Source organism: Asterias amurensis, chromosome 21 (assembly GCF_032118995.1).
Source record: "Asterias amurensis chromosome 21, ASM3211899v1".
Taxonomy (NCBI): domain Eukaryota; kingdom Metazoa; phylum Echinodermata; class Asteroidea; order Forcipulatida; family Asteriidae; genus Asterias; species Asterias amurensis.
In genome coordinates, this window is record NC_092668.1 from 5,858,674 (window position 1) to 5,883,872 (window position 25,199).

The window sequence follows — 25,199 nt, forward strand, 5'->3', positions numbered from 1 at the left end:
GTGTGGATCATTGTATTCTACTTTTACTACATATTTCTAACCATATGCATTTTATAACAAATGGTTTCAGACGCTTTTCAAAGACCAACTCGACCGATCCAGGGCAACGTGTTCCTTTAATTGGTCCATTAGAGTTCACTGGCCTTCCAGGTTTGCTGTTCATGTCTAGAATCCTGTTGGACCCCTGCCAATGTAAATCTAGGTACTACATGTATGGCAATTAACCATTTAGAGACAGTTCATTTCTGTATAATCATCGCGATACGTCCAGATATTGCTATAAATCTTATTTTTATTTTTTTGGCCCTGTTGTTTCAAGAAAAGTATCAGAATAAACATTGAGAAACAGAAGTACAAGATTCCATTTTAGTAATTGTACATTTTGTGTTATAATGGGCGGAAATGTTTGAAAATAAAAAATTTCTCCTATGCCTTTGCTTATACCCCCTTGCTTTTAAAGGCAGTGTACACTTTTGGTAATTGTCAAAGACTAGCCTCCACAGTTGGTGTATCTGAACATATGCATAAAATAACAAACCTGTGAAAATTTGAGCTCAATCGGTCATCGAACTTGCGAGATAATAATTATTTTAAGGAAAAAAACACCCCTGTCACACGAAGTTGTGTACGTTTATAAATAGATGGTTGATTTCTCACAATGTTTTATACCATCAACCTCTCCCCATTACTCGTCATCAAGAAAGGTTTTATGCTAATAATTATTTTGAGTAATTACCAATAGTGTCCACTGCCTTTAAAGTGGAGGTAGGTCAAATCTTGCGGTCGTTTGCAGCAGTGTGGACGTTTCAGTACAAGCCATTTGCGGCCCCTAAGCCATTTGCGGCCCCTATGATCTCTTTCGGTTTAAAAACAATAACAAAACAATTTGCTTCTCCACATAGTATTACAGGCTTGGAATTACACGCAGGTAATGGAGGCCCTCTGTTGCCCTGTGTAAAGTTCGGGCAAGGACTATCGTGACCACAGTTCGACTAAAGCCCTTTTCACACGACCAAGTTAAACTAGGGTCTTTGGTCCTGGGCACCAGTTATCTTGACCAAGGACGATGTTGGCCAAACTTTAACAGTACCAATGTATAAAAGATTTGAGCCATTGCATGGTGATGTATCAATATATATTTGGTTTGCGGTAACACCATGTGTGTATCTACTTGCCAGCTAGAGTTTGTTCTTAGAGAACTGTCTTGCTTTATTCTACTTCTGCTGAGTAGATTGTTCGGGTGTTCGAGAGACTTCTCAGTTCTGAAAAGAACTGTCCTGCTTATTAACTATTACCTGGGCGGATGGTATAGATGACGATGACTAGGGCAAGCTAGTCGAAACGTTGAGACCAACTCAAGAACTGACTCCGCAGTAGCACAGTAAATTACAATCCTTATAAGCTAAAGTAGTAGTCCCAGCCTATTTCTATACCATCCGCCCATAGGTAATAGTTAATAAGCAGGACAGTTCTCTAACAACAAACTCTACCTGGCAAGTAGATACACACATGGTGTTACCACAAACCAAATATACATATATAAGAACCAATGTACCCTCTGTTTCAGTTCTAACTGAAATGAAGAAAATTATTTTAAAAAATTAAAAAATTAAAATCTTTGCCAAAACTTTACCTCTTTAATTAATTTCTGAATTCTTTGCTTCAGGTCATTTTGTTTGAGGGGGAATATAAACAAGAGCTTATTATTATCAGGTGTTCGGGCGCTCTGCCCATGGAGGTCTAATTTATTCCTCCATGTTCTGCCCGAAACACCTCCTGTTAGCATTATTATTCTACCCACCTTACACTATTATAAAAAGAAATCTTAATCCTTTTTCCCATGACGTTTAAAGTAAGCTACCCACAAGCAAGATTCTCGTTATATTTATTAACACATACTGCGCTTAGTACTTTAGAAAATTGGTCAGTGCTGAAGCTGCACACAGAGCAGGAATTATCTGTAAATTTGTTCGCAAGCAATTTGTACAATCTTCATCACATTGTAATGTTTCTGACAAGGTCTGAAGCCTGCCGTAGGCCGGGTTTAAAGGTTGATGTTATTGTTTCTTATTCAACACACCCGAAGCAACTCATCCAGGAGTTTGTTGTGAACCCCTTACTTTTTTGCTGCAATTACAAATGTATACGTAGGTACATGTAGGTACATGTAAAATACGGAGTTGGTAAAGGATAACAAAATTGTCATTGTTTAAAGCGAGGGTGTACCCTCTTGAACCTGTTGCGCACAAGAGCCGGAAGGTACAAAGCGAGCCAAAATTTCACAGATTTGAAACATGAGAAAATATAATTAGCTGTTACAAACAACTTACCAACTTAACGGACTGATGGTATAAATGCAAAAAATAGTTAACAGCCTTATGTTTCGACCCTAGCAGAGTCGTTCTCGAAGGCTAAAAAACAACACAACAACAGGTAACTATAAGTGTAACATCAGATTTGGTACATGTATATTTAATATTTTCTGACATGCAAAACCGATATATGCATTTGTACATCAGTACATGCATATAATTGTGTGTAAATATGTGACAATAAAAACAACTATAGTATACATACTACAGGGTGTCTAAAAAAAAAGGTAATCCTACTTTAAAGGGTTTTTATGGCCAGACTATATATGTTTACCAGCAGAAAGCATGGCATCATCTTAAAGCTGAAACCTTGTGCTTTCCAATGATACATTTGGTTACATTCAAGGGTCACGCATCAGTGAGCACCATTGTCTTGAAGTTGTGGTGCAAAAATGCAGTTGGTTCACTTTTGAACCCATGTCATTTTGGCCTTCAGACTGAGTCTGTAAACCTCAGGTTGTCACAAACGGTTCAGCTAATAACAGCAGAGTGGTAAAGAAAAGGTATGAAACCAGAAGTTTGCTGAGATCTCTCTCACACCGCTCAAGAAGACACTCACAGAAGTATGTCTTCTTGCAAGATCAGGAAGCAGAAGTTCATGACGGATGTGAAGATGTGGAACAGATGGAAGTGAAGGTCCAGATGAGTGATCCGATTAAAAGTGGTGTGGCTCATTCCGTCTTGCACTTGTCTCCCATGGGTGGTCAATCATTGCTGTCATAGGGTATCAATGTTTTCCTGAGATCTCGCTGTCCTTGGTTTTCCCGAACTTCCTTTGATGCAGTTGAAGCTGTTTCCGTGTGCTTCATACTTTCTTACATTGGCCCAGATTGTTTTCATTGCTGGTGGTTCTCGGTCTGGGAATGCTTCTCCAAAGGCATCCCGTGTAGCCTGCAAACTTCTGGTTTCATACCATTTCTTGACCACAAAGATTCTCTGTTCTTCCGTTAGCTGAACCATTGTGACAACCTGAGGTTTACAGACTCAGTCTGAAGGCCAGAATGACAAGGGTGTACAAGTGAACCAACTGCATTTTTGCACCACATTTTCAAGACAATGGTGCTCGCTGATGTGTGACCCTTGAATGTAACCAAATGTATCATTGAAAAGCACAAGATTTCAGCTTTAAGATAATGCCATGCTTTCTGCTGGTAAACATATAGTCTGGCCATAAAAACCCTTTAAAATAGGATTACCTTTTTTTTGAGACACCCTGTACACCAAAAGCTATGTCTGCATTGCAGGCTACGGCTACAGCTACGGCTGTTGCTAAGGTGGTTGCTATGGGCATCCTACACTTTAACGCATCAAGCCACGATCAAGCCCTCGCCGCTATTTGGGTCGAGGCCTACTTTAAGAGGGCAGGTCGTTATCGGTGTGGATCCTATGGTTTGTTATGTTCTCTCAGTGATAATTGCGTGCTAAAAAAGACAACAAATTGCAGTAGGTAAAGGCGCCAGTCTTTTTTTCGTTTCGCTCGGAGGATATATAAAGCATTCTGATTGGTCTTTTGACCTAGCTGAATATTAAGATGGCTTCCGTTTGATAAGGATCTCTAGCCTACGTACATGTACGGCTACATTTCATTTAGCGTATCGGTGTGCGGCTTACCAGTATTAATGGAATATACGGAATGCAAAGTGGTCAGTGCACCAGTGGATTTTTTTTATTGGCAGGCTGTCACGTTTCTCTTCTACCTCCATGCTCACTCTTTCTCTCCCCCCCCCCCCCCCCAGGGTCAGAGTGGGGGGGTGTTCTTATAATGCGGCCATTCTAGGTCTCAAAGATCACAGAGTGAGTTTGATGTGACAAATAATAGCTCCGGGTCATTGACTGTTGATGTTTTTCATGAGATTGTTGAGTTGGATTGAAGTACTGTTCAGATTTCCTTCTTTTTTATCTCTTTGTGACGTCTTCGAGACATTCAAGATGTATTTACTTAACAGTTTTTGAATAACATCGGATATCAACTGTCACTATTTTTAAACGCTGGATTTCTTAGAAACAGGAATTAGTGGATAAAACATGTTTAAATGTACACCCTTTTATGTTATTGTAGGGGGAAAAACTTGTCAGGCTTGAAACTAATTCTCAAGTGGGCGAGTAGAAATAACTTTACATTGATTTCAAGACAGTGGTTGTGTTTACAGTTGAAACTAGACTTGTAGACAAGTCATTTAATGTTTCTTGCAGTGCAATTCTCTCCTGTGATATACTACTCTAGTGATATTATTAGTTTTTGGTTTTTACCCATATACACCGATGTGTGTAGCACTGTATACTCGGTACTTTCCCGAGTCCTGTGAAAAAAATCCAGGCATTTTACTCAGGTGAGATTCGAACCCACGACCTTTGCAATTCTAGAGCAGTGTCATGCTTATAGTATTAATGGAATATATGGAATGCAAAGTGGTCAGTGCACCAGTGGATTTTTTTTATTGGCAGGCTGTCACGTTTCTCTTCTACCTCCATGCTCTCTCTTTCTCTCCCCCCCCCCCCCCCCCCCCGCCCCCCAGGGTCAGAGTGGGGGGGGGGTGTTCTTATAATGCGGCCATTCTAGGTCTCAAAGATCACAGAGTGAGTTTGATGTGACAAAGCCTCTAGCTACCGGGCAATCTCGGTGGTCTAGTTGGTTTGACACTGCTCTAGAATTGCAAAGGTCGTGGGTTCGAATCCCACCCGAATAAAATGCCTGTGATTTTTTTCACAGGACTCGGGAAAGTACTGGGTATACAGTGCTACACACATTGGTGTATATGGGTAAAAACCAAAAACTAATATTCTTTATCTAGTGATATTGCTAGATCCTTACTACTACTACCCCACAGTTACAACTTTTTTTGTCAACTAATAGAGTTACGGAGTTAATATATTGAACCAGCACACTCAGATGGGATGTCCGCAAGAAGTGATCGTGCAAAATCTGATTTTCAGGATGGGTCGAAAATTATTCACAGGGCAGTGAAAAGCAGCCATCTTGGATTTTATATTGACTCTCGAAATGTGCGTTTTGTGTCATGATCGTTGGAAGGAAAATATCCAACCTTTCATTCCATCGTTAGATTAATATCAAATTTTTGATATGAGGAAAGGGAGGAATTTTCTCAAAACTTGTTCAGCTGCTTCCTTATTTTTTAACCCTTGAATTTCTGTGGAAATTATGACACGAAATCTGGCGTGACATTTGAAAAAGAAGTGGGTAGACTATATTGATTACGGGATAACCTTCTTGTTCATTTGGTGTAGGGGTTTTCAAATAAATTTAATCAGTTTTCCAATTATTCTGTGGGCAAAAGAAATTCTAAAATCGAACTTCCAAGTAGGAAGAATATTATGCTTTCAAAACATCAAGTTTTCTATATGACCAGTGCAGTATCTTGCCTGCCAGAAAGGCCCTGGAGTGTTTAATGTTACTGTCTTTATAGCATGGTCTACAGCATCATGCCTTTTGTGTCTCCTGTATTTCAATTCACTCGGTTGACAGCTATTTACACTATACAAATAATACACAACATTTATTAGGGGCTTAAAGGCAGTGGTCACTATTGGTAATTACTCAAAATAGTTATAAGCATAAAACCTTACTTGGTAACGAGTAATGGGGAGCTGTTGATAGTATAAAACATTGTCAAAAACGGCTCCCTCTGAAGTGACATAGCTTTTGAGAAAAAAAAAGTTATTTTCCACGAATTTGATTTCGAGACCTCAGATTTAGAATTGAGGTCTCGAAATCAGCAATCTAAAAGCACACTCGTGTGACAAGGGTGTTTTTTCTTTCATTATTATCTCGCAACTTTGACAACCAATGGGAGACTTTGAGGCGCTAGGTGGCAGCAGACTTACCAGGTAAGTTTCCATTGTTTACGTAGTTCTGAGCGTGCGCACATTATCGAGAACAATGGATTTTACCTGGTAGGTCTGCTGCCACTAAGCGTCCTGAAAGTCTCCCATTGAGCTCAAATTTTCACAGGTTTGTTATTTTATGCATTTGTTGAGATACACCCAGTGAGAAGACTGGTCTTTGACAATTGCCAATAATGTCCAGTTAATTTGGTTGTTTCTAAGTGCACATTCAGTATTTACCTGCAAGGTATGTGGGATTACGTTTAAATTATAAGACCTACATGTACATGTACTCCTTTGTAATGGTTTACAAGGTGCTGTGGGGCAGCGCTATATGCTGCTAATCAAAACGTCAAGTGCAAAACATCAATAAGTATGATCGTTTGTTTTACTCCTGGTACTGAACTACAACTTTCTTCCGATAATAATCCGACTTCGGAGTACCCATGTGTTTAAAGCCAATAAAATGTTAAGTAGCCAACAGAAGAAGCAAGTACCTCTTCCCTTGTCCAAGCACATGTATCCAATCACGCAAAGTGACAAACAATTTTCTAATTTTCGGGCTATAAGGAGCAGCGGCGAGTGTGCCTCTCCCATCAAGTTACCAGCAGGTTGGCGTGGATGGCAATTTTGACCGGACATTTATTCCCATCACGGGGAGCGTGTCCACTAAACACTCACTCTCACTTTAGGAGTTCTTATTGGAGGGGAATTATGAGCATCCTTAAAGGCACACAACACCTTCAGTAATTGTCAAAGACCAGTATTCTCACTTGGTGTATCTCCACAGTATGTACAAAAAAACAAACCTGTGAAAATTTGGACTCATTGGTCGTTGAAGTTGCAAGAAAATAATGGAAGAAAAACACCCTTGTCGCACAAGTTGTGTGCTTTCAGATGCTTTGAATTCAGTTGGTGAGGTCTTTTATTCAATGAAAATATTTCCGTGAGAAATTACCTCTTTCTTAAAATCTACGTTGTTCACAATGTTTTATATTATCAACGCTCTCCATTGCTCATTACCAAGTAAGTTTTTATGCTGACAATGATTTTTTAGTCCAGTGCCTTTAAGACACGGCAGAGGGTAAAACATTGAAGAACACATACAAGAAAACAACCATAAGAATCTTAAGACACACCGACGGACAAAAAACAGTCTCTTGCCCCCTAGCAAATCGAGTGTGTATAGAGCTACGAGGCTGAATGTTATCTTTATAATAAAACAAAAACATTTAAGGAACACCTTGCCTTGGATCGGTCGAGTTGGTCTTCGAAAAGCATTTGTAACAGTTTGTCATGAAATGGATATAATGTGTAGAAATGTTGTAAAAGTGGAATACAATGATCCACACAAACATGCCTCGAAATTGGACGGTATTCCTTTTACCTCGTCGACTAACATGGTCGGGCATTTATGGGAGTCAAATTTTTTTACTCCCATAATCCCATAAATGGCCGACCGTGTTAGTTCGCAAAGTAAAAGGAAAACCACACAATTTCGAGGCAAATTTGTGTGGATCAATGTATTCTACTTTTAAAACATCTTTCCAACCAATGCATTTCATAACAAACAGTTACAAATGCTTTTTAAAGAACCAACTCGTTCGATCCGAGGTAACGTGTCTCTTTAAGTACCTGCCCTTGGTTTGAGATTTCAATCTTCTGACCAAATCGTGTATAAAAAAAGTAGATTGTAACTCATCCACAGAAAAAATACCATTTGATAATTAATTTTAATGTTTAATGGTCCATTGTAGGTCAGTCTTTACGTCAGTTCTTGAAGGAAAACATTCCGAGGAGAAAGAAAAATTATTGTCAATAATTACTTCACACTAGACCTTGGGATGGGGTATAATTTTATTAAAGGCAAATTTTTGTCAATGTAGTGTACACTTTACATTATTGTCCTGAGTTTAATTTTAAGCATGCTTGCCACCAAGGACAAATTTGAAATACATTTTATCAATGAAAAGAAGTAACTCAAATAAACCCAGCCAAGGTTACCTTCTTATGTAGTGATCAGAACTGTCAATCAGTGACGCTCAAAGCCCTTCAACATTCAGTGGGACTACAATTCCTTACATTACAAAAACCATTCCCTGTCCACTTCCCCCTGACAACAAACACTACCCCCCCCCCCCCTTTTACAGTCCATACGGATGTAGGCTTGGGTATCATCAGTCTGAAGCCTGGCCGGTAGAGCAGAAAGCACTACCTCCCTAATTTAAGTCCTACATGTATATACCTCAACGCATGACGACGGGGAATCTTCTGTCGCCCTTGGCCCTATAGCTGTAACCGTCATTTACGACACGGCCCGATAACCAAACACATACCTTCCCTTTAATCTCAGCCTAGAATGACACAAAAGAAAATTCGTCATTTTAATGAACTTTGATTGCTTGGCAACACTCAAACGACCACACTACATCCCACAGTCGGACACGAATCAAATATCAAGCACATGGTATCCCATAAGGATAACTACAAATACAAATATAAATAGTAGACTTGCCGGAACAACCAGGTGTTAAATCTCTTTTGGGGAGTGTTGGTTCTGAAAAGAGACGGTGTAAATCTTGATATTTCGTCAAGACGACACCGGCTCTTTTCGTAGCCAACACTCCCCAAAAGAGATTTTACACATGGTTGTACCTGCAAGTCTACTATTTATATTATAAGTTATAAGATATGGGACGCAGACGCGCTATATTTTCCGTATTTCCACGAGCGCGCGTGTGATAACGTATTTATCTTCAAGCAAACTTGGCGCGTGACATAGAACACACAATACGCATGGTAGTGATAGTAGCCGTGCAATATAGGTTTTTATCACCACTCCATTCTGTCAATCTGATTGGAGGATTAGCGCGTACTTGAAGATAATAATATTAATAGTTGTTCTTATTCTCAACACAATGCAAAGCTTCAACAACCATTAACATGCATCCCATTGAGCCCCCGCGAGTGTTAATTTGTGACACGATGTACATACACCTCCAACTCTCTGATTGGCGGGAACATGATTGGTTTGGCAGCAAGGGCGGCACTAAAATCAACAAATCGAGAACAATCCAGGGAAGTGGTTTTCAGACACAAATGAAGAGTGATGTTTACTGGGTATTTCTATGAAGGAAAACGGATAACAAATTATCAACAACAAAAACAAACAATGCACTCTCAGATGATTGACTAGGTGTACAACCCCAGAGTGACAACAAAGCGTGTATTGTTTGTGTAACTTAATTCCTTAAAAGTCTTGCACTGGATAGAGGGTATAATATCCAGGGTATTACAGCATCCGTCAAAAAACCTGAACTGTTAACAAAAATACATTATTTAATTAATTGAACTGAGATGTTGAGACAAACATGATCAATTGTGAAGGTAAGCACTCTGAAATGTCAAATCAAAGTATTACCACCCCCCCCCCCCCACCCCTAATATTTAATCAATGATAGACCATGCTGGGCTATGGGACCAAGCAAGGACAAATGGGGATGTTTTGTTCCTGTTTTTTGTTTCTTGTGGGTCACATGGAGAAGGTAAATCTTAGGGAGGTAAAACAAACAGGTTAAAGGCATGGACACTATGGTTATTACTCAAAATAGTTGTTAGCATAAAAACTGACTTAGTAACAAGCAATGGAGAGCTGTTGATAGTATAAAACATTGTGAGAAACGGCTCCCTCTGAAGTAACGTAGTTTTCAAGAAAGGAGTAGTTTTTCACGAATTTAATTTCGAGACCTCAGAATTAGATTTTGAGGTTCCGAAATCAAGCATCTGAAAGCACACAACTTTGTGATACCAGGGTGTTTTTTCTTTATTTTCTCGCAATGTCAACGACCAATAGTTGAGTTCAAATTTTCACCTGTTTGTTATTTTGTGCATATGTTGAGATACACCAAGTGAGAAGACTGGTCTTTGACAATTACCAATAGTGTCCACTGCCTTTAAGGGACCTTGTAAAAATAAGTCCAGGACAACCCAGGACAACCAGTGTAAGTTACTCCTCTCATTCAGTACCTACATTGAAACAACCCTATGTGATGATTCATGTATGAGCTTGAGAGACAATAACTTGTGAGGCATTATTTTGCATATCCTAGGTGCACATACTCCAAAGAGAGACACAGGATTCACAATGAAATGGTTGGTCCATCTTATTTTACACATTTATTTTTACCTCTGATAAATGCGTGCCGATCCTCATTGGTTTGAAACCAATACTGTCCAGTGTCTTTCAAACAGGTTAAAGGTTAAGGTAGGGAGCAATACTATTTAATTTTTCTTGTCAATTGATAAGCAATATAGTAAGTCCTTTAATAATTCTTATTGAAATGTTAATAAAATTAGGATTTATATTTTATTTCAATACTTTTTTCTTATTACGTTCCTCATTTTCCAAAGCCACAAATGCAAAACAAAAACAGATGGCCACAGTTTGTAACAATCTCACACATCAAAACTAGCGTATACATTTGTGTGAAACAAATTAACCAACCATGGGAGATACTTAATTTAATTAAAAGTTTGCAAAAAAATAATTAATTTGGTCAAAACATCTGTCCGACCATGCCAACCAGCGCGGTTTGATTATCAACAATCATTAAAATTTATTGCAATAGAGATCAAAGTTAAAACAATGGAAATTTGTATACGCTCGTCGCAATCACATTATTCCCTTCTTCCACAAGCTCTGATTCTTTGCTTACGATAAGCAGAGCCATGATATTTTATAATAATCAATTATTTTGTTACATCCTTTGGAATATTTTCACTGCAAAGAGAATTGTAATTGTATTCCCCCCGTTTTCATAAGGACTATTTTTATTGCAAAATGAGCGCATTACAAACTGAATTATTAAACTGAATTTGATCTTGGAGCTCCTCTTAAAGGCACTGGACACAAATTGGTAATTGTCAAAGACCAGTATTCTCACTTGGTAGATCCCAACATGCATAAAATAACAAACCTCTGAAAACTTAGGCTAAATTTGTCATCGAATTTGCAAGAGAACAATAAAAGAAATAACACCCTTGATGCACAAATTTGTGTGCTTTCAGATGCCTGAAATGGCTTCCGGCCTGAAGTTTTTTAGTATTTGAGTGAGAAATTACCTCTTTCTCAAAAACCTTGTTACTTCAAAGCGAGAGATTTCTCACGATGTTTTATACTATCAACAGTTATTTTAGAGTAATAACCAATAGTGTTCAGTGCCTTTAAAGGGAAGGTACACTATTGGTAATTGTCAAAAACCTGTGTCTCAACCTGTATCTCAACATATGCATACAATAACAAACCTGTGAAAATTTGAGCTCAATTGGTCATCGGAGTTGGGAGAAAATGATGTAAGAAAAATCACCCTTGTTGGACGAATCTGTGTGCTTTCAGATAGGAATAGAAGACTTCCAGCTAGAAGTCTTTTATTATTTTAGTGAGAAATTACCTCTTTCTCAAAAGCTATGTTACGTCAAAAGGAGTCGTTTCCCACAATGTTTTATACTATCAATAGCTCTCCAATGCTAGTTACCAAGTCAGTTTTGAAATTAGTATTTGTTTTGAGTATACCAAACGTGTACCTTTCCTTTAAAAATCAACAGCTCTCCATTGCTTGTTAATGTTACCAAATAAGTTTGTTTATGCCGACAAAGTAAACAGTCAGGTCACAAGTAAACAAAAATAGCGACTCGAGTCCAACTTGAGTCCAAGTCATGTGACTTGGGTCAACAACTCTGGTAATAGACCTTTATCATGCTGCCTCCATCTTGGTTATGTTCCTCATATCGAATAACAATAACGAATGCTAATAATCATGTGGCAATTAGGAACCAGACTATTTTGTTCTTCCAGCCTCGGTTTGTTAACATTGGTATCCATGGGAGAAATTCAAGATGACTGCACCGTGATAAAGATCTATTACCAATATTGTCCAGTGCCTTTAAAGATGAATACTAATAATACTGTCAATGCATTTACTCCAGGGCAACATTGCAGGGAAATATGTCAAGAATGAACGGATTTCTCTCTGGAAGGGAGTTTCCTAGGCGGACTCCCCTTGAAGGAATTCCCCTTCGTCCAAGACATTGTTCTTGATGAACACGCTTCCTTGCTGATGATTTAATGCATTCCTGACAACAAAATTCTTTCGAAAATTACAGCATGGTTCTGGATGAATCCTACAGCGGCAGTCGATACATTGTAAAATGAGACAAGGGGTTTATAATGTATAATTAGAAACAAGTTTAAATGATTCTTAGCCCGAAAGAAATGCACAGAAATATTTAATTCGGGTTCTCCCCATGGAGAAGGTAGCATACCGGAACGATACGTGCAAAATGTGAGGCGCAAATTTCAGCCGATGTACACAACAAAACCATTGCTGCGATGGATTTTGGGTTTAGCGGGTTGGTGCGTTCACGATGATCAAAACACGTTGGTGAAATCGGCCCCAGAACACTTATTGTGGAAGAGAGTAGGGGTTAACTCTGGTGTTTCTAATTCACTTGTCTACAGATTATTTCATATTGTGAGCAGTGAATTCATCACTGAATCTCACAAGCCTGAGATAATAAGGCATCAATAGTTTCCATTACCAGAAACATATAATGAAAATGATTTTAAAAATGTATGAAAATAATAATGTAACGCAAAAATATTATGTAATTTCTTTCTCAAATTTGCCCCAATGTACATGTATGTATTCTGGCATAATGGTTCGTCAGTCAAAGGACTTTGCAAAGTCTATAAAACTCATCAAGATGGTAACCCACATTGTAGGTAGAAATACATGACCCTGCAGCATCGTTCACCTACATTTCACGACTGCACTTTACAAATGTATACAGTGTGTTCCGCGTCTATGCTCTGTTAATGTCCCAGCCAGGTTATATAAAAAAAACCTTGCACCACCATGAAACCAGATCGGAACAACGATGTCTGCTAAAAGGCTCAGAGTGGGTTCCGTATTGACTGACGGCGCGAGGGGGGGCTTTAAGAGATTTCAACAGGGTCGTCACACTCCGTCCCAGCTTAGATTCAAGAGGATTTCCTCCTTGGGTTTTGTCGTCGTATGGTATGGAGTGAGATAATTGCTCACAGAGGAAATAAGATGGTATTCTTAAAGGAGCATGTTGCCCTGGATCGGTCTAGTTGGTCTTTGAAAAATCGTTTTAAAGGAACACGTTGCCTTGGATCGGTCGAGTTGGTCTTTGAAAAGCGTTTGTAACCGTTTTTTATAAAATGCATATGGGTAGAAAGATGTTGTAAAAGTAGAATACAATGATCCACACAAACATGCCTCGAAATTGCGTGGTTTTCCTTTTACCTCGTTGACTAACACGTCGGCCATTTATGGGGGTCAAAATTTTGACTCCCATAAATGGCCGACCGTGTTAGTTCGCACAGTAGAAGGAAAACCACGCAATTTCGAGGCAAACTTGTGTGGATCATTGTATTCTACTTTTAAAACATCTTTCCAACCATATGCATTATATACAAAACGGTTACAAACGCTTTTGTTTTGACCAACTCGTCCGATCCAAGGCAACATGTTCCTTTAAACCAGTTGTTATGAAATGCAAACGGTTAGAAAGATATTTTAAAGGTAGAATTAAATGATCCACACAAACATGCCTCGAAATTGCACGGTTTTCCTCTAATGTCGTGAAAAAACACGGTCGGCCATTTTGTTGAGTCAAAACTTTGACTCCATAAAATGGCCGGCCATGTTAGTATGTGACGTAAAAGGAAAACCGTGCAATTTCGATTGATACTTGTGTAGATCATTATAATGTACATGGCAGTTACAGACAGAATCCATGGCCTCTAGCTGGCACAAGACTCCTGCACAAAGATATCAACAAAATAGGGAGAATGGCCAAGTGGTTAGACTGCAGGACGTGCAATCACAAGGTTGTGGGTTTGAATCCCCCAGCTAACCGCTGATTTCACAATGACTAGAATAAAAATTGTTGTCTAGTTACTGAATCGCAATTTCTTGATTTGTGTAATTCGTAATCATAGACGTTAAACCAATGTTTGTAATAGAGAGAATGGCTGTTGCTATCACTTTGTGGGAGTTTGCCGAGTTCCCTTGATGGGAAGACCATTCAAAAATAAAATTAAAAATATATAGGACTAGACAGCTCAGCTGGTACAGCGCCTGCACATTATTCCGGACCTTGTAGGTTCAAATCCTGCTCTAGTCAATTCGTCTTTGTTCAACCTAAAGTAAGAACTCCTTAGAAACCAAAACATCAAAACAGCCTCAGTTTATAGACTACATGGCCCAATTTCATGGTTCTATCCTGCTCACCGCCGAATACTGCCCTTAAGATCACCATTCTCCGCCTGCACAGCAAGCGTCAAAATTTCTGCACTAGCTGTGAATGCCTAGTAACGGAGTTCATGGAGTTCGCACAAGCCAAATTTCTTCGCAAACGCGTGAAATACACTTGACGTAAGCACTGAATTCCCTGCTTCTGCAAGTGAAAATTCTTTGCCAATACAGTAAAAGCAGAGCCATGAAATTGGGGCTTGTAGGGCCCTGTTGTAGAGCAGCCATCATGTTTTTCTCCTTCTGGAAATCACTAGAAACAAGACACAAAGATGTTGCGAGTGCGATAAAGGTCTAGCTTTTAAACACTTCAAGAACATGATTTTGCTCCTTCACTATCCAGCAAACAAATTAACCTCAGTTCATCAGAAGGGGTTTAAAGGCCTCAAGACAACCATATCTCATCAAGTAACCTGTGTACAGAATAAGCCCATTTAGCACATCGCATTGAGAGCTGCAACCTCCTCAAGACATAAGTGCCCCTTTTTGGCGCCTCTACATTACATTCTCGAAAGCTAACCCCCCTGTAGCATCGGCGAGGTCGTCGATCAAGCTCTCAACTTCCATCTTGCCCCTTTTCGTAGCCCCTGTTGTGGACCTGACCTTACTCCAAGCTTTTATGCACACCACGTCTGGGGTCTACCTTTACCAAATCTTAAGAAAAGGTGTTGGGCCCCCAAGGGTAGAGTTTGACATCGAGATCTCCTTCTCCCCCCCCCCCCTTCTCCTGCTCAAACCCTGGGGCACTATACCAACTCTTTTAAGTCTGATCGTTTGCCATGGAGAGAGCGCTCTAAAACCGCGTGGCATTTGATGGCAACATCACCCCCCGTCACATTTGAATGAGATCTATACGAACTGAGGCAGAACTCCATCTCCTTATTAGACTGGGTTTATAGCTTTACAAGTTGAATCGGGGATTTACTGAAGGCACTTTAAGCATGTCAACATCATAATGAAGAAAACAGGGTCTGATGTATTTAAAGGCACTGGACACTGTTGGTCATTGTCTAAGACCAGTATTCTCACTTGGTGTATCTCAACATATGCATAAAATAACAAACCTGTGAAAATTTAAGCTCAATTGGTCGTCGAAGTTGCGAGATAATAATGAAAGAATAAACACCCTTTTCACATAAAGTTGTGTGCTTTCAGATGCTTAATTTCAAGACCTCAAAATCTAAATCTGAAGTCTCGAAATCAAATTCGTGGAAAATTACTTCTTTTTCAAAAACTACGTCACTTCAGAGGAGAGCCGTTTCTCACAATGTTTTCTACTATCAACCTCTCCTCATTACTCGTTACCAAGAAAGGTTTTATGCTAATAATTATTTTGAGTAATTACCAATAGTGTCCACTGCCTTTAAGGCAAACAACAAGCCTGCATATTACAAATTTGTGTATAACTCGATTTAGGAACGACTATTCCATATCGTCGGTAGTGCCCTCGCTAAGAACTTGCCGAGATATGCTACTAATTTAAAGTGTGAAATAATTGAGGATGTAATTCTTTCGTGGCAAACGACCCAAACAATTTCTTCTTTGGCGTAACTGGAGTGTAAAACGCATTACTGATGTCGTCTGCTTTGGTCTTAATGGATTAATATCTATGATACTTAAGCCGCAATCCCATTATGCACTTGCTGACATGCCGCTGAAGGAGTTCATTAAAAAATGAAATAAAACAAACTTCAATGAATGCCTTTTTTTCTTTACGTATTAAGTAGAATCTGTTACATGTACCTAGCTTTATTGGGCCCCCCAAAAAAGTGAAAAAAGAAGGGAGGAGACTTTTGCCTTCTTTTTTTACGGCCAGCCGACACTTTTTTTAAAACAACCAGCTGGGCTATTTTTTTTTTTCTTTTCAAAATTTACTTTTTTCGTATGAAATCGTTACAAAACCTTAAAAGAGAAGATTTATCTTATTTGCTTATAAATGGGTAAGTATTTTGATACCTTGCAAAGTTGAAAGTCAACATTTACACGAGATGAACCCAAAAAAGAGAGTTTGGCTGAAGCCTGAACACCTAATAAGCAGAAAAAATTAAAGTACATTTAATTTTGTACATACGTAATCAAAAAATATATAAGGTTTGGTTTGGATCGAAAGCTAAGGCCATCTACCCTACTCTTTATAATATAAAATTTTTAAACAAGTTATAATACATTTTTTTACACAAGTGAGGTATCATTGCTCAATTCAAAGACACAAAGCTGCCGTACTTGTCCGGTCATGAGTTTACTCTCCCAATACTAAAGATCACAGGCCTCGGACCTGCAGTCCAGTGTAAATTTGTAGCCTTTTGTCCCTGACACATCCTCCCCCAGGTTCCTTATAACCTTCCCATCAATATCAGGTATTCAATTATAAAACTTTATCACCATCCCTGAGCTCATGTCTCGACCGAATACCTCATTAAAAAAGAAAAATAGCCTCATAAAACTTAATGAGGCGTACCAGGTCACAAAATGATAATTATGGTTTTTATAAACTGAGTATTTCTGTTTTCCAGTGTATGATGCGAATAACCGCTTGCAAGTTAGCGGGCAGACATGGCAACTATATTTTTATGATGGATTTAAAGACACTAGACAGTGGACATTATTGGTAATTGTCAAAGACTAGCTTCAACACATGCATAAAATAACAAACCTGTGAAAATCATTCAACGAAGCTCAATTGGTCGTCGAAGTTGCGAGATAATGATGTAAGAAAAAACATCCTTGTCACACGAAATTGTGTGCTTTCAGATAATGATTTCAAGACCTCAAATTATAAATCTGAGGTCTCGAAATCAAATTTGTGGAAAATTAGCTCTTTATCGAAAACTACTTTACAGAGGGAGCTGTTTCTCACAAAGTTTTATTCTATCAACCTCTCCCCATTACTCGTTACCAAGAAAGGTTTTATGCCAATAATTATTTTTAGTAATTACCAATTGTGTTCACTACCTTTAAAAGCTAATGATATCATAATCAGGGTCGTGATTTGACGAATGTGAACATTCCTGGAAAATTGTTCACTAATTAGTGGTTGTGAATTATCCTAAACTTTCTAACTATCCCAGACTCGCAAACTCCCAGACGTTACAACTCAGGAGGTTTACACACTCTGTGCGTCACCAGAAATACAAAACTACAGGTTTGGACACAATGTGGACAATGTCTTTCTCACTTTGGTGATTGCTTCAAGAAAATTTGACGTCTTAAACAAATTTTTGAGAAAACTCTGAAATCAGGTAAAATCATGAGAAGACACACCCAAAAGCCACAACCAATTCAGCTTCTAGACCAATGAGCAACAAGATCATGTAAATAAAATAAGTCTGTCTTCACAATATGCAAAGCAGGCCTTATAGTTCACGGAGGCATTGAAGATGATTTCCTCGATGCCCCTAGTTATTGCCTTGGTGCCCTTGAAATACTCCAGTAAAAAGTTACAATGTCCTCATAGGGTGCCCTTTACCAAGGAGAAAATGCCTTGGTGCCCTTGCCCTTTCAAAAACGAAGCGTACAGGTCTGAACAAGAGATCATGTAAATCAACTACTCTGTCTTCACAAAGGTAAAGGATGTACTTATTCCATATCTTTAGTAATAAATAATGTTGTGAACTACGAGCACAGCGTGATTTTATAATTATCACAATGACCAATCGGTTGACTCCAGAGAGAGTCTCGGTGATGGACAGACAAAACAAAGTACACATGGTGCCTGAGTTGACGTCACGCGATGCTAAATTGTTTACTCGTAAAAATAATACGGAGCATTGTAGGATGTGTTTGTTCTCTTGAACTTGCATGAAATACGAGCGTTTAGAGCATTGTGTTTGGAGCATTGTGTTACATTCTTAATAAACTACGTCATTCTGTACAAAAGGATTCTAAATCAGACCTTTTTATTTATTCCCGGCTTTGACAAATTAGAAAAAAGCGTGCTGACGGAAAATCTGACGTGGATATGTCTTAAAGGGTTTTTGTACTTTTTGTGCCACATAAATCTGAAAAGTACACAGATTTACATTAAACTCACACAGTTTGAAGAAAATGATAATAGAAAGCTTCCTTACAGATATTACTTGCTGAGGTACTGTAATTTTTGAGAAAAAGACCCAAAAAGTTTCACAAAACTTATCTTTGTCTCAGCGTGTACAACGGATTAACACCATTCTCCTGAAAAAGTTGCTCTGTGTTTTTTACAGTTTTTTTTTCTCCATCAAAAACTTGATTACTAATGAAGCTGAAACTTCCACAGGGAACTGCAATTAGCTTTGGAGAAATGAGTGAAACAACTTGTTTTTATCTTGCTTGTCCAAAACCTTCTTGTTACTCCAATCGTTTATTGAGCTTAAACTTTCTCGCTACGGTGTACTCTCATAAATGTGATAGAATTTGACAGATTTGTGTTCACAAATGGAGGATGGAGATGTTTTTTTCCTAAATTCTACTGAGAATTTCTCATTACATGTTTGTACAGTATGTAATATACATGTAAGGTATGACGCTTCCTTTCGTTTATGGAAACGCTTAGAAAATTCTTGATTCCTTGAGAAAAACTATATTAAATAAAAAAGGTGTGAGCGTGAGGAAAAAATCCTCTCTAGGAGTATTCAAGCCAATGATGTAAGTAGGCGTGTTTGCCTCCAGCCCCTAATAGCAATAACTATGGAATCCTCAAACGAGAGCAATTTTCACCATGTTTCACTTCTTCCCTCTTCTTAATGGCAATTTTCTCAGAAGACCTCCAAGTGCACGTACACCTAGGTCACGTTCGGCAAACAAAAATTAAGAAACAGCTTCCATGAACTGTAGCTTGTTCCAAACATCTCTTAAACATGTTCTAATAGATGTTCTAACTTTCTAGTCTTATGACCTGCCCCTTTTTTACGGGAAAACAAGAATTCTACCCAGAATGCGGTACAACGCGCGCAAAATGAAAGATGTTGAGTAATAATATGTTGACAGTAATATGCTTTTAAAAGACACGTTGCCTTGGATCGGTCGAGTTGGTCTTCGAAAAGCGTTTGAAATCGTTTGTTATAAAATGCATATGATTAGAAAGATATTTTAAAAGAAGAATACAATGATCCACACACATTTGCCTCGAAATTGCATGGTTTTCCTTTTACAATGGCCGACCCTGCTAGTCGACGAGGTAAAAGGAAAACCATCCAATTTTGAGTGATACTTGTGTGGATCACTATATTCTACTTGTAAAATATCTTTCTATTCTAATCATATGCATTTTATAACAAACGGTTACAAACGCTTTTTAAAGACCAACTCGACCGATCCAAGGCAACGTGTTCCTTTAACAATTTGACTGTTTGGTGACACAAGCTGACAAGAGACAGAAAAGGTTTAAAGGTACTGTACACTATTGGTAATTACTCGAAACAATTTCAGCATAAAAACTGACTTGGTAACAAGCAATGGAGAGCTGTTGATAGTATAAAACATTGTGATAATGGCTCCCTCTGAAGTAATGTAGTTTTTAGAAAAAGGTAATTTCACACTCAAATATTAAAAGACTTCAGGCCTGAAGCCTCTTGTTAAGCATCTGAAATCACACAAAATTGTGCAACAAGGGTGTTTTTCAGATTTGTTATTTTATGTTTGGATCACAAAGTGGGAGTTGTTGCCTTTGACAATTACCCGGTACCAAACTTGTCTAGTGCCTTTGAGCGTTTACCTACAATGAAATACATTAAGTACTTGACATTTTGATATCTATTACGTCAGCACTAAGGCAAACCATGAAGGATTCCGTCTTCAAAATCAAAGTCCATCTCATGCTCTCTTAGACAACCTTCTCCCATGTGCACATTAGCGTCGGTTTATTATGGACTTTGCAATCCAACGATAATCTACATACTTGAGCCAAATACATCAATAATGTCAACCACAATCACAAATGATGCCCATTTATTCCATTCTAATTCCTCCTGACGTGTGTTCAATATAAAAATCCCCCTGACTAATATTAAGCACAGCATGCTGTAGGTTTCCAAGCAAGAAAGGCACAGTGAGACATACTGGGCCTAGAAATTAATTTCAATTTACCGAGAGCTTGACGACAGTTTCGCCGTCAATATGCATCTACAAAGTGGCTTCGACCGGGGCTAAGCATACAAATGTGTCATTTGGGCCGAATACAAGGCTCTAAATGTGAATGCCGTCCAAAGGATCATTTCGTTGAGTGCTTTTTATGTAACCTGACTTGACAAACAAGTCCGTTGAATAAGCGTAGAGTCCCCAGCCAGGAGAATTCTTTTTCGGCCGCGCATGAAAAGTGGCAGAATTGCTCAAGGTGTAGACGATACATGTATTCATGTTTTTGGAAAGAGCCACGAGGGCTGATTTAATCCGGGGTTGTTTGGTCGCGTTGTCGTTGCGGCTTTGTCGTTTGGTCATGGTTTCATTAAGGAGATGCAACTGAGTTTTTAAGACTGAACTGTAAGTGTGTTAGGTTTCATGTGTATTGAATGCGGCACATTCGTCACTGTTTATTGGGGTGGACAGTGTTGACCCAAAACGCAAGAGGGAATTTTAGAAGCTGAAATGAACATGATCAACAATGGAGACCAAAATCTCAATGGAAATTTACGACAATTTTTAACTTTTTATTATTTTTATTATTCAAGGACCTGATGAAAACACTAAAAAGATAGAAAGCGGCCAACAACAAAAGCTAAAATCAAGTTCCAAAATAGATTTACCCCACAAAAAAATGAATTAATGGAATAATTGTATGAAACAGCGAAAAACAAGGAAAGTGAAGCTGGTAATCATGGAGTCCTGAAACCTACTATTACGGCCAAATAGCGTCATGCCTTTCTTTGGGAGGAGGGGGAGGGGTTGGGGGTTGGGGGTTGGACAGACACTCTTTTAAAAACAACCGGTAGAGCTATTTTCCAAATTTTATTTTCATCTGAGATTATTAAAATGTATCTTTCTTTTTTCAGGCCTCTAAAAAGGAACAGGCAGGGACACTATACATGTTGTTTATTTGGCCTAATATAAACTGGAGCGCTATTGTCTGACTAAGCGTGTCGTTCACTCACACTTTATAGGCGGCCAAGCCCCGAAGGCTGTCAATTCACAGGTCACCATCTCCAAGTCAGACACTATAAACTAACCTACATACACTTCCATCATAACCACCAAAAGGAAACAGTAAACTGAAATAAAACGTGATGTAAGATGTTGATTTGCTCCAGGGTCCGATTTCTTCCTCCTCATATATTTGACCTCGGTGGAGTGAGCTTATTTCTTGTCGTTATTTCCAACACTGTGATTTCATTATATATGTTTTCATTAAATCTTTATACAATTTTGTTTTGATCAGACATTTTCAAGCTTGATAGTAGCTTTTCAAACATGTGAATTCACAGGTGAATATTTCTAATTAGTTTTTCTTGACATGAGAGCATGATTTAAGCCTTAAGCCTGGTTCATACGTGGTGTACTTCCTGCAAATGAATTACAAATTTTGACGTCACAGCATAGCAGGGTTTCAAGAAGAACAAAAAATGCTGGAAAAGTAAATTTAAGTATCCTTGCAGCAGACGTTTAGAAAAGCACCTTACCTGTTTTTGTGCAGCACAGGACGACTTTGACGACTCTCGACGGCTGAGGAGGGAGGTTGGCAATCCTCCCATTCAGTATCCCGGTATCGACGACCATCTTGAAGAAGGTTACCCCAAGATCTCTCTCTGCCTACAAGAAGGTGGGAATCCTTACAGCCACACTAAGACGTCGACACCAAGACGCATCATGAGTAGTGAAGCCTCCTACTCCTACAGTTCAGTGGTGAGAATCCGGGGGTTAGTTGTCAATGGGAGTGGGGATCACTCTGGGGTGCTGGGAAAGAGGTTGACTTCAATGACTTCCAAGAGTTGATCACACCAACTTAGAGTCCATTTGCTGTAGAAACAACAATAGAAGGAAAAGAAAAGCCAGTTAGAGTCAGCTTTTTTGTGATCGATTGAGCTTGGTGTGTTACATATTTAGCAGCACAGGCTGTATACTCCCCAAGGGAGCCGAGATGGTTTAAGCAGTGAAATAAATGGCCTCATGTCTATGGGGTTAAAATGGTGGAGCGAGCAACAGGGCTATAAGAAGCCACTTTTATTAACACCTTTTATTACTCCATTCTGCGAATCTCGTATTATCTTATCAGAACATCACAGGAAATAATGTAATTGGGTAAACCACAACATATTCTTTAAATCCCTGATGCAAATTTAACATCTATTAAATTGTTGCAGTACCCACTGCTGACATATAATGTATCGACGATGTGACTTCTGGCGTCATTCGAAAACCATAGAATGATTCACGCGCATATTGCTGGGCAAAACCTTTGTGTTTTGGCAGCCAGATAGAAAGTATACGTGTACAGTTTTTGTTTTTTTTCAACATAGGTTTTAATGTAAACATAGGTCACATCATCTATAGGATTTGAAATGCCTCTACATTGTAGCTACCTAAGGCCAATTTCATAGAGCTGCTAAGCACGAAAATTTGCTTAGCATGAAATTTCTTCCTTGATAACAACAGGATTACCAACCAAATTTCCATGTGATTTTTCAGGATAAGCAAACAAAAGCTGATTACTAGTAACAAGCAATATGCAACAAGACGAAATTTTGTTGGTAATCCTGTTTTTATCAAGAAAGAAATTTCATGCTAAGCAAATTTTGTGCTTAGCAGCTCTATGAAGTTGGACCCAGGTAAGCTCGGTGGTCTTAGCGGTCAGACCGTATCTGCTCTAGAATTACAAAGGTCCTAAGTTCGAATCCCACCGAAGTAACATGTCTGTGGACTTGTTTCCCACAGAGCTTGGGGAAAGTATGCAGTGCTGTAAACACATATTTGTTTACACATGGTGTATGGGTAAAAACAAATGATATTCATTATCCCTGATGCAAATTTAGTTATTAAAAGAAACATTATTTACAGTACAATTGAACTGGGACGGATTATAATGCAGGCAGCAATAAGATAAATGAAAGCAGTTTAATGTTTTTAAAGAAAAACAGTTCTACACATTTTACTGGTAGACTTTGTTGGGGTAGAATTTTTGCTGGTAACCATTCCAGGAAATCACTTAACAGGAGACAGCAACGCACGACAAACCCTGACATGGAGAGCCATCACGAAGAAACCGCCCGAGATAAACAACCGTACCAGCACAAATTAGGTCGAGCGTAAGAACATGAAAATACACTCAGGGTGGTGAGAGATATTGCTGACAACACTTTCTGAACTAATGTTCAGATTTTAGCAGGTACATGTAGGCCTACATTAAAATGAAGGCATGTTCGTCTTTTGATAACCTGTGGAGTGGCATACACTTCAAAGAGCTTTTGGGAGCAGTACCCTCAGTGCTAGAGAAGTAGGTCAAAGAGCTGGACTTATTTAACCTGAAAAAAAAACCATACAGCAGTTTTTGATAACTAGGCAGACTTTAAAAGTCTGAATTCCGATCAGGGTTTGCCGCTAACTATTTTAGTGACTTTAAGCCAGCACAGCCAGGGCCCAAATTTATGGCTCTGCTAACCGCCAAACTCTGTGCTTATGATCAGGCTAAGCAAGCGCAGATTTTCTAGCCTTGTAAGCGTACAATGCCTAGTAAGGTGGAGTTCGAAAGCGCACAAGCCAAAATTCCCTGTTAACCCATGAAATATGCTCGATGTAAGCGCAGAATTCCCTGCTGCCGCAAGCACCGGTTCTTTGCTTACGGTAAGCAGAGCAAAGAAATTGGGCCCAGTCATTTCACTAGTCCCGTCACCTTTTTCACAAGTCAATATTAAATGAAATTGGGAAGCTTTTAAACACATGAGCTATATACATGTAGCCTGCCAAACCACTCAGAAAAAAATTCTGTCCAGTTCTCGGGTGTTTAAACTAGCAATTTGCAGCGGACCACAGTTAAAGCCATTGGACCCTTTTGGTACAGAAAAAAAAAGTTCACAGATTTACAAATAACTTACAGGGTTTACAAAAGGTAGTGGTGAAAGACTTCTCTTGAAAGATTATTCCATAAAATGCTTTATTTTTTTAGAAAACAGTTAAACAATATCAATTTTCAATATCGAGAATTACGAATTTATTTTAAACACATGTCATAACACGGCAAAACGTGCGGATACAAGGGTGGGTTTTCCCGTTATTTTCTCCCGACTCCGAAGACCGATTGAGTCTAAATTTTCAGTTTGTTATTTAAAGAAGTTAAGTGATACACAAAGTAAAGGGTCCAATGGCTTTAAGGGAGAATGCTGCAGATTAAGGTCTGAAATTTCTCATCCTTATAACATTGGTAGATTCATAGAATTCAAACCCAATCACATAAACATGGCTACCTGTTTGACCCACAAAATGTAAACATAGGAAATCCAGCAAATGGTAGGAAGTGTAAATTGTCAAGTGTGCTTCCTGAAGCTAAGATAAGAGCTCAACACTTGCATGTTAAACTTGATCAGGAAATGCCTCGTTTTCAGTTAATTTACGGACCACCATAGTCTTGTTCTTGTGACTGCAAGGAATGAAAGCCTTTGACAGTATTCTTCTAAGTTTAAAAGAACTGGGTAGCATGTGGTCATTTTCAAATATCAGTATTCTCACATGGCGTATATCCCAACAT

General features: G+C 38.7%; 1 protein-coding gene across 3 annotated transcripts in view; it reads right to left on the bottom strand.

The window, feature by feature from the left end:
- Window positions 1-25,199, bottom strand: part of LOC139952853 (NACHT domain- and WD repeat-containing protein 1-like) — a 156,020-nt gene that overhangs the window by 80,497 nt on the left and 50,324 nt on the right. For all 3 annotated transcript variants that reach the window (XM_071952113.1, XM_071952111.1, XM_071952112.1), the window contains exon 2: window positions 22,141-22,477. In XM_071952113.1, coding sequence (XP_071808214.1) covers window positions 22,141-22,237 — 97 coding nt within the window. In that variant the 5' untranslated portion in view covers window positions 22,238-22,477. The remainder of the gene's footprint in view (window positions 1-22,140; window positions 22,478-25,199) is intronic.